The following is a 10915-nucleotide window of genomic DNA, read 5'->3' on the forward strand; positions in this document are numbered from 1 at the left end:
TCTATATATTACTCCTGTGATTAATTTTTCTCTACCGTCGATTAATTCTATCCAAATTGATTCTGTATTCCGCTCAGTTTTTATTTTCTTATTTATTTCACACTTCAGATTATCCCTAACATAGATTGCTACTCCGCCTCCTTTCCTGGTCTGCCTCTCGGTATGGAACAGTTTGTAACCCGCAATTTGGTATTCGACTGGTAATTCACGTGTGTCTAGGTTGATCCATGTTTCAGTGAATGCAATTATATCGATTTCTTCGGTACATACTAAGGCCCTAATATCATCCATTTTGTTTCTCATACTTCTACTGTTAGCGTAGTATACATTTAAGTTAGTCGTGTTCTGAGTCCTCCCCTTACCGCGTTTAGTTTTAAACTCCCTGTCTAATTTAGTTTTGTCATCATTCCTAACACTATTTCCCTGTAATCTTTCGCCTTGTTTACCCGCTCCCACTGCAGTCTCCTCCACCCCCGTGCTCCTATGTTCTCTTAGCAGTTTAAAGACTTCGATATCTTTTGAACTGCCCCCTCTAGAGCCCCAGCTAGGGTTGCTACTCCATCCCTAGACAGGTGCACCCCATCCCTAGCATAAAGGTCCCTTCTGCCATAGAACTTGTCCCAGTTGTCAATGAATGGGACTGATATTGACTTGCAATATCTGTCAAGACGGTCGTTAACACCAACTGCCCTTGACAACCATTCACTGCCAACTCTCCTTCTAGGCAGGACACCGCATATGATAGGGATCCCTCCCTTAGTCCTAATACGATCTATGGCTGCCTTGAACTTATCAAGAAGTTCCTCGCTCCTACACCGGCCAATATCATTGCCTCCTGCACTGAGGCAGATAATGGGTTTGTTCCCATTACCAGACAAGATATTGTCCATCCTGTCAATTATATCCCCCACCCCAGCCCCTGGCAAACACACCCTCATCCTATTTTTGTTTTTACCACAAAAGGCCCTGTCCATGTACCTTACCTGTGAGTCACCAACAATTAAAGTTTTTATACCTTCCTTGTCATCCCTGCCCCTGACTGTACTAACGTCCAATTCGTCTATCAAGGGACTGAACGGGTTGGTACACTTAGCTGCTGTTGTCGTTGTTGTCGTATCCTTTGAGTGCTTCTTGACCACCAGCCTGGTCCTCCCACTACTCACAACTTTCCACTCGTTTGATTTTTCGTCAGACACTGGCTTTACTCGTCCAGCCTCTCCTTTTAACTTCGCCCAACTATAATACCCTACAGTAATATTCACCCCACCCCCTCGAAATCGAGGATGGCCGGCCCAAGGGCCTCCTAGGCGTGAATTTGTTAAGGTGTAGAAGTTGTCACCAACACAACAACCACACCCTAAATTAACGAGCTGCATGACCCAGTGTCATGGAATAGTCCGAGAAGACCGGACAGCTCGCCAACTGCACCGGCTAGCCATTACCCCGGAATACGATCCGCAAATCGATTAACATTCAGGTTCCCAATTACTGCTGGGTAGACAGAGGCAAATGGAGTAAAGAAACTTGTCCATAGTTTCACCGAACTCGGGTCCGCTCGCTTGCGAGGCGAGGATGTCGACCATTACACCACAGGTCGCCACAGCTTCATCATTAGACCCACTTGACACACATGCGCGATTTAGAAATTAATGCAGTTCAATGGGACAGCAAATACACAAAAAAATTCCTAAGCAGGAGACGGTCACCTCCAAGCCTGTACCTGCACTTCCAAACAATGGTGTGATACAATACACCGAGTATTGTAGAATTCTTCACGTGATGTACATTTTTTCCTGCACGACAGTTGTAGTGCATCTATGGTAGGGACCGGGAGTGCCTGTGAGTATTTTTGTTAGACGCACACGAACTGAAGCGTGAGAAACACGTCCGTGTGAACACATGCCTTCTCCTGCGGGGAGCTAAAATGTTCACGTGAAGTAGGCCTGAGTAAAGCCCTATGTTATGAACATGTGTGTGTGCGGACTTATTTTCTGCTATTCTCTTATATGCTCACATAATTGTTCATACAGAATGTGAAAAAATTAAATAAAAAAAATATTATCTTAAAGTCTAAAACTAAAGAGAATAAAAATAACTTACATCAGCAGGAGTAAGTGAGGCAGAGGTGTGGGGCTGGGCCAAGCTGTGTTAGTGTTTTAACTTGTTATCTGGAGTAGATATACCGTCCGTATCTTTATTAATTCTGTTGCTCTGTTACACACAATCATTCATACAGAATAAATAAATAAAATAGATGATTAACCTAAGTTCAAAAACATAAAGGGAATAAACATTTCTTACATGTGCGGCAGTTAGCCAACGCTCCCGACCAGTTATAGTCTCACCGTGTTGCAGCTGTTAATAATAAGAGTAGCAGAGGTGGTGTCTTGTATTTAACGCCTTCAGCCTCCAATACACTCTTGTAGTTCACCTTGAAGACTACAACTACTCTTCGTATGTGAGAACCGTGACAGGTAAAGTATGACACACAGATACTTACAGTGAGCCATGCACTTCATAGCTGTGAGGATCCAATTAGGAAGGTCATCTGGGTGACCATCAGGGGCCAGCACCACACCCCTCGAGGTCACTCTGGTCATGTTGTGATGCACCCACTCCCCCTCCACCACTCTGGGGTCCAGTATGCACGATGTGTCACCGAACAATAAGCGTTCACACACTGAATCTAACCTGTCAAATACAGTACAGTAAAGACATCTTGTACAGTTTGTTTTTTACCAGTTCAGTCATGTTATATATTTATATAATTTTGTCCTATAAAAAACACTGCACTTTTAATTAGGGGATCTCAGCCGCTCCAGTCCTGTGTGTCTAGTGAACCTATTGCCAACTGCCAATGAAGATTTTTCTTTTATTTTCTTTAACCATTAGGCCCCGGGTGACGTTTCAGAGCATCTGCCTATTTTCCCGCCATATTTTTTATATTATTATTTTTGGAAAAGTTGATTTTTTCCTCGATTTAACCCCGCGAGTGTGTGTGTGTGTACTGCCAGCAGCGCCCTAACCCGGGGCTTAAGAGTTAACAGTAAATTTTTTTAATTTATTCCTCACATTCATTAGTACAGTAACACCCCATTTAGAATATGGCATTCTATGGGGTCAATATACCATAGCATATAGGGAGAGGTGTTCCTGATGATGTATTTTTAACCTATGAGATATAAAGCACAGGTGTACCCCAAAGATCCGACCATTAGGATATAGAGGCAGAGCTGTTCTGAATTTGGCAGGCGGTGGCATGGTGCAAATTCTTGTCACCAGAAGACTCTACACGCTGCCCTAACTCATTCCTGCCATCTTTACTCTTGTTTACACTCACTATGTGTCTCTGACTTCATGTTTTTACATTACCTCCGACTTAGTGTGTTACTCAATCATGCTTAACACCCCAGTTCCTCTTGTGCTGGGCAGCTTGATGTGATGTGATAAGGTGTAATAAGAGTGGTGATGGACCAGCAAAGAGTGGTAGAGACTTGAACTTGCCACCCTAGACTGTCCTCAACACAGGTAAATAACAGTCTCAATTTATGCTTTACATTGCTTATTTAAGGCTTATTATGCTTGCTTTATGTCTGCTTGACAGTGTGCAGTACAGAGACATCAAGGGTAGATGGGAGTTTTTTGAGGATGGCCGGTTCCTCACCCCCTGAATTTGTTCTATGGTCTTATGGGATATTTGCTTCAGTAATTGTTGATTCACTAACCAACAACTTTTCCTATTGTCTATATGCATTGGTTGTTGGGGTATGCCTGTATACAGTAAAGTATTGTATATGAAGGATACAGGTATTAATAAACACAGATTATTACAGTAATATATATTTACTAATTAATGAATAACAAATAAGCACTATTGTATCAAGAATAACAGTCGTTTGATGAAAGAGGGTGAGACGCAATGGATGGGAGGGAGGGAGGTGGGAGCCAGTGGATACCATACAGCTCTGCTCTGGCTATAGTTAAGCCATCTCTGCCTCACTGAAATTATGATTTAGGTGGTGAGTGATAATAGAGGTAGTGTGATGATGGAGGTGGTGGTGAGGGAGGTGGTGGTGAAGGTGGTGGTGAGGGAGGTGGAGGTGAAGGTGGTGGTGAGGGAGGTGGTGGTGAAGGTGGTGGTGAGGGAGGTGGAGGTGGTGAGGGAGATAGTGGCTGGATTATCAAGGGGGCACAGTGACCAGGGCCTACGAAGGTTTAAGGGACCTATAATGTATGTGTTTTAACTGTGGTCTGGCCTATTAGCCTTCATGTTCCAACAGGGTAAAGGAAAATAATCGATAAAGTTGACAAGAGAGAAATAGATTGCAGTCATAAGTCTAAGTGATTATAAACATTAATTTAGTGCCTGTTTGGTTAGTGGTAAGACATCCTTTGAACCTGACTGGCCAGAAACTAACTATGATTGAGTAGAAGTCACAAGAGACTAAATAATCACAAATGAATACCTTTATTCTTAGACATACTGCAAAACAAATGTAGAGTTTTTATCAATCCTCAAAATAATAAGCAACTGAACCCAACCTACTATTCATACTGTTACCCATAGGTGGCAGCACGCACGGTGTTGGCCTGATGGTAAAACTTAGGGGCCTACGATAAAAAAGTGCCCAGGGCCTACAAAAACCTTAATTCGGCTCTGGATGCATCTCTTGGTAGCACTGCCAAGCTCCAACTGTTGTTCACCACTCATTAGCAAGGGATTTAGTTATTATTTATATGAAAATGTAATTTTATTGTATTTTTTATTATATTTTGGTCGTAAATACGAATGAAATAAGGACGTGAATTGAATTGGGTCCGAAATTAACTAGGGTTTTAAATAAGAAAAGTTGTTGGTCGAACCATTGTTATCGGAGGCTTTACTGTACATTGATTATTTTATGATATAATGAAAATAAAAATACAAACACTTGAATTTAACTTACCACAAATGATGTTGAGGGCTGAGTTAGGTGAGGTAAGGTGGTGCTATAGAGTTACTGGGAGGGACACTACTGGCTCCTGCCTCGCCCTGTACACCATCATCTGCTACAGGTCTTGCTCTTGGCGTTGACGGAGCATTTTGTCCTTGTACGGCTCCCTGTAGCGGTTGAGGCTACTCTGTATTTCTTTAGAAACCGAGGTTGCGTTCACTATCGGGATCGTTAGTGGCAAAGATTTGCAAAGTTTCCTCTACAAGCATAAACCCTTTAGCCAAATGCTTTTTTGTCAACTCGAGTGTGATGGGTGGAACTTCTTTATTGTCCTCTCCTCCTGCAACTGTTCCACCAGCATCAGACCCTCATTAGACAGATCTTCTCTATGGGCCTCTAATAACTCAACCACATCATCTTGGATGACTTCTTCAGAGCCAACATTATTTACAAGTGTCACAATCTCTTGGTGAACTTTATTAATAGTTTCTGCTTGGGGAAAACCTTGAAAGTCGTTGACACACTCTGGCCATATGTTCTTCCACACACCATGCATAGTTGATGGTTTAACTTCATCCCACGACTCAGTTATGTTCTCCACGGCGTTCATCATGTTGAACTTTTTCCAGAAGTCCCTAATTCTTTGTTTATCCTCCCCACCAATTGCTGCTATGGCCTGTTTAAATGTTCTTCGTAGGTAATAGGCCTTAAAGTTTGTAATCATACCTTGATCCATCGGCTGGAGCGAGGCAGTTGTCTTCTTGGGTATATATTCCACTCGTACTTTATCAGAAAGATCATTTGGGTTAATTGGGTGGCTGGGTGCATTATCTAAGAGCAGCAAAGCTTTGTTGGATATATTTCTCCTGTTACTGTACCTTTCAACAGCAGGGGCAAAATAGATTGTGAACCAGTCTTGAAAAAGGCTCATGGTCAACCAAGCTTCCTTGTTTGATTGCCAAATCACTGGTAGTTTAGGCTTGGAGTAACCCTTGGAAGACCTTGGATTTTCAGAATGATACACCAGTAGGGGCTTTAATTTCATATCACCAGCAGCATTTCCTCCCAAATGAAGAGTTAGACGATCTTTAGAAGCTTTAAAACCTGGTGCCGACTTTTCTTCTTTGGAAATGAACGTCCTAGCAGGCATGCGCTTCCAAAAAAAGTCCGGTGTCATCCACATTGTACACTTGTTCTGGTGTGTAGCCGCCTTCAGCAATAATTTTCTTCACCTCTTCCGGATATTTACGTGCAGCTTCTGTATCAGCACTGGCAGCTTCACCGACCATCTTAATGTTATGCAACGCTTCTTAAGCCTTTCAACCCAGCCTTTATTAGCCTGAAGAGGTTTAGCATCAGAACTTACACCTCGTTCTTTCTACAAATCCTCGAACAAACTTTTTGCTTTCTCCTGAATGATCATCGGGCTTAGCGACACATTCCGTGTTGTTTGGTCTTCAATCCACAAATTCAAGTCTTTCCACATTAAGCATCACATCACTTCTATGAAAAACAACGTATGGCAGTTAAAGGAGTAGCCAATTGAGCACTTGACCTAATTTTGTCTTTATTATCAGGTATTGTGCAGACAGGCCTAATGTTTCTACAATCTGGCCAAGGTTTTCTCTCTCACCAAACCTCCGTACAACATCAAGCTTAGTGTCCAATGTAATTCCTTTACGGGATCTTTTAGCACCACTGCTTTCACTTGAACTTGATGGCTGCCTCTTTCCACTCATCTTGAATAAGGGTACACAATAATACAGTCCTTAATACAGAAGTATGTAAGTGTCGCGAGACCAAGTGCACAAGACCGCACGTGAGTTCAAACAGAGCGGGTTGGCGTGGCGAGTGTACAGTCTTGTAGCAACCCCCAAGAAATCCACACAAAATAAATTTTTATAATTTTTTTTTTCTAATAGTAAAGTACCCGGTATTGAAAAAAAATTAACTTATAATATTTTTACCCAATTTCCGTATTGGAGAATTTTTTGTCCGTATCCCAGATATATGGGTCATAATTTACAAAATCCTTAAGAGCGAATTTCCGTAACCCGGGGGGATGCCTGTACCGGTTCTCTTTTAATAATTGTTTCCCAATTGTCATCTTGATTTTCTAGCAGGCCAGAGTGCTTTAGAGCCACAGTGAGGTGTAGAACTATTGGGCTGGAGGTGATAAGAGTGGTAGCTTCCCCAAGGCCGTCACCACCCACGGTTCGGCAAAATCGCCGGTCCGGCCCCGACGGTGCCAGTAAATCAGTGGTCGACCCGTACACAATGCCTTTTAGGAACACATCCTTTGTTATAACCCAAGTATTTCTGTATATGGTAAATATGCCATAGTATATATTAGTGTTGTTACACAGTTTTAAGGTATTGCCACTTGGAAATACATATCACAAGTGCAAAAATTTATTAATAATAAATAAAAAACAAATTCCAAGAAAAATGTATGAAATTTATGGTGGATCAGGAAGGTTGGACCTATATACAGTATACTGTACACGGTAGAAGGGTCATTGGCAGCTGGGAAGTACGAAGGAAAGAAATTTAAGCATAAAAAATAAATTGACTAATGGCACAGAAGGATGAGCAGAGCATTAAGTCAACAGGAAGAAATGAGATGCTTGTGATCACCATCTGTGGCTACCACGTGTAGGGTGTGAAGTGGTGCTGAGTGTTACCCAAGTGGTGCTGGGTGATGAGTGTTACCCAAGTGGTGCTGGGTGATGAGTGTTACCCAAGTGGTGCTGGGTGATGAGTGTTACCAAAGAGGTGCTGGGTGATGAGTGTTACCCAAGTGTTCCACAGTGTTTAACCCTCTCATGGTCTTTCGACACAACTGTTGTTACTAAGCGCTCCTGTGCTAACACGACTCCTACCACTCAGCTGTATCCCACACTGAGAGTAACCCTCCTATAAGCAGAAGGGCCAGAACACTGCACCGGCCCCATCCACCACCTTAGTTCCTCCCACTAGCCTCATGCGCTGGCAGATGCATCTCTAAGGGTCTGGATCGCTCAACCCGGTGTTGACTAATATGAAAAAGTAGTTCCCGCTACCGTCGCAACTTGAGCCGAAAGACTGCGAGGAGGCGAGATTTCCGACCACGGTCAGGAGTACCAGAGGGTTAACTGTTCAGTGCATGGAACCATCTGGTGCTCAGCTCACACACTGTCTACTGCCAAGCTTGTTAAGATGTAAGAGTAGCAGAGAGGAGGACTGTTGTTAGCTTCAGAAAGAAACAAGGTCAAATAATCCTATGAAGCATGCAGAGAGACCAACTGTTAATATAAAACAAAGAAATGGCAGGTAAAGCTTAGTGTAAGTAAGCCTCATGACAGGAGCTACTGGCAAGATAAACAGTAATTAACAGGAATTAAATGAAAAGAAAATTCTGATAACAATATTTATTTTTATAACAATTTAACAAAAGCTACATTACTGGTATGTGACTGGGAATACTGCACTTAAGCTGCCATTTATCATGCTCTGAATCCTAGCCCCGACTTACTTGCCAAGGAGGACGTGTTTCCATACGTCATTTGTTTCAGCCTTGGACAGTTGCTTGGCTACTAGATGGCACTCCTGCATACCTCCACGATCTTTCACCTCATTAACTGCGTTCTCCCCAGAATGAATTGATGCCATCCTCTTGGGCCTGTTCTTGGTGCGCAGTGAACCTTCCCCCTCTCTCCCACCTTCCTCATTCTGGGTTCCTTTGGATGGCTGAAAAATAGAGATGATGATAATAATAATAATGATAATAATAATAATAATAATAATAATAATAATAATAATAATAATAATAAACGGTTTATTAATAGAGTTGCAGCCGGTGGCTGAAAATATACAGACTTACATTTGATTTAGACATAATGATATAATATGCATTGAATACATTTACAGGGCTGTACAGTACATAAATCAGGATTTGTTTATTATTTTAACAATAGATGGGATGGTGCTATTCTTATATCTATCGGTGCGGGCTCTTATGGGCTGAATTTTGTTGTAGCGGCGGACTGCGCGAGGTGGGTGGGGGGCTGCAGGTGGCGATGACGAGGGTGGTGCAGTTGTCCCCTGCCAAACCTTTCCAGTGCTTGGTGGTGGAGGTCACTGAGGGATGGCATTTCCAGGGTGGAGAGAGCGTTGGTGTAGCCGGAGTATTCTGCGCCAAGCATGATTCTGCAGGCCTTTTTCTGTACCTTCTCTAGCTGACGTTGTTGGGTGGAGTTGAGAGAAGACGACCAGGCTGGTGACGCATACGTTAGTTTGGGGAGAATAAAGGCGTTGTAGATGGTCCTCAGCTCTGGCGTGGGTGTCCCAAGTGACCTAAGTCGACGTAGCATGTAGAGATGGTACGAGGCTGCCTTGACTGTGTTATTTACATGGGCCTTCCAGTCAAGTTTGTTGTCTATAGTTACACCCAGGAGTTTGGCAGACTGCACCAGCTGGAGAGGATGGGCACCCACTGTGACTGCGAGTGTTTATCATTACTCGGCTCAATGTCGTCATGTTCTACGAGTGAATCTTGACTGGATTGTGAGCGCTGTGGCTAAGACTTTAAGTAATTTGTTTTTTGTGGAGTTTGATGACAAAGAGTAAAACAGTTATGAAGGAAATGGTATGTCACAATATTGGTGTGACTAACAACTCAACCTCACAACAGGGAACAGGTAGTAGGCAGCTACCAAACAGGGAGGTACTACCGCCTGGGCAGATAGTGGAAGCATAATGTGTTGTCTAATGGTAGACCCTGCTGCCATATGTGACCAAGTCCCAGGTTGATGATCTGACTTTACACTTCATTAAAAAATAAATAAAATAAACAAACATACATTCATATATATATATATATATACTGCATACAGTTGGGTCTCCATTTACACGGTCAATTGAACCCGTGGAGGTCCGCGTAAAACGAGAAATGCATAAATTAAATAACAGAACATTTGGGATTAATTGAATTAGAGACTGGGCCGACCCCCAAACTCCATTTTTTCCCGACATAATACCTACGTTGTAGTAAAAATAACATCTTAATTTTATAATGGTATGCACACATAATTAATAATTAAGAGAAATATCAATAATATTAGGTTTTTCAACACTTACGTTATTAGAAAAGCTGGATCGGCACACGTGGATGACGGCTGGTTCCGAGGCAGAGGGCAGATTAGTTGCCCTCCGGTGAATCACTTTCACTACTCACAGAGGTTTGCAGGGCCTCCCTGACAAACCCTTCAAAGTCCATAGCCTCACTGTCACTATCACTGACTTGGGCTGGCTGTGGTTGTGGTGGGTTGAGAGCGAGGAAGTCCTCAATACTACGTTGACGACTAGCATTGATGTTGTCGTGATAGATCTGGATATACGGCTCCATAATTTTCGACAGAAGGTTATTAGACGCTTCATACCGATGCTTGTCTGGGTCGTTGTCAAGGATGAGCTTAATTTTCTCCCCCAACTCAATGATTCCCTTCACACAATCATGGCTTGGTCCAGGTAATTCAATGTTTTTCTCTGGTGGTGGGGGTCCCGCAGAAGCCATTGTGAGTTGTGAGGGGAATAGCGGGCACAAGAGAGAACTGTATACACGGACTGAGAACAATGAGACTGGCCCTGCTAGGTCAGCGACTTCTACCCTCTGGTGGCAGGGTACGTCATGTTACATTAGACCAATCACAGCTAGCGGCAGAGGGAATGCGTGGGTGGTAAGGATGCGTGGCCCAATCACAGTCCGATACGTCATATGACGTCAGCAATAACGTAAGAGCGGCCTAATGAGCACCACTCACCGCGGCGCTTCCCAGGTATGGTCGACAATGGACCGCTTGAATAAAAAATGGCGTGGAGCGTCTGGACCTCCAGCCATTCTCCGCGTAAATGACCAAATTTACCGCATACCATAATTAAAGCATTTACATTCTAGCAAGGCACTACGTAAATGACCAAAAGCGTAAACAAAATCCGTGTAA

At 43.0% G+C, this 10915-nt stretch overlaps 1 protein-coding gene across 1 annotated transcript; it reads right to left on the bottom strand.

The window, feature by feature from the left end:
• Positions 1-2500: 2500 nt before the first annotated feature.
• Positions 2501-8665, bottom strand: LOC121858928 (DEP domain-containing protein 1A-like; the record flags this gene model as incomplete). The annotated part of the gene is given in 2 exon segments (XM_042355615.1): positions 2501-2691; positions 8449-8665. Coding segments are annotated over 2 exon segments (408 nt in total), but the record flags the coding sequence as incomplete, so codon positions are not given.
• Between the last annotated feature and the right edge of the window lie 2250 nt (positions 8666-10915).

The sequence above is a fragment of the Homarus americanus genome, unplaced genomic scaffold (genome assembly GCF_018991925.1).
Source record: "Homarus americanus isolate GMGI-L3 unplaced genomic scaffold, GMGI_Hamer_2.0 scaffold34890, whole genome shotgun sequence".
In the NCBI taxonomy this organism is placed as follows: Eukaryota; Metazoa; Arthropoda; class Malacostraca; order Decapoda; family Nephropidae; genus Homarus; species Homarus americanus.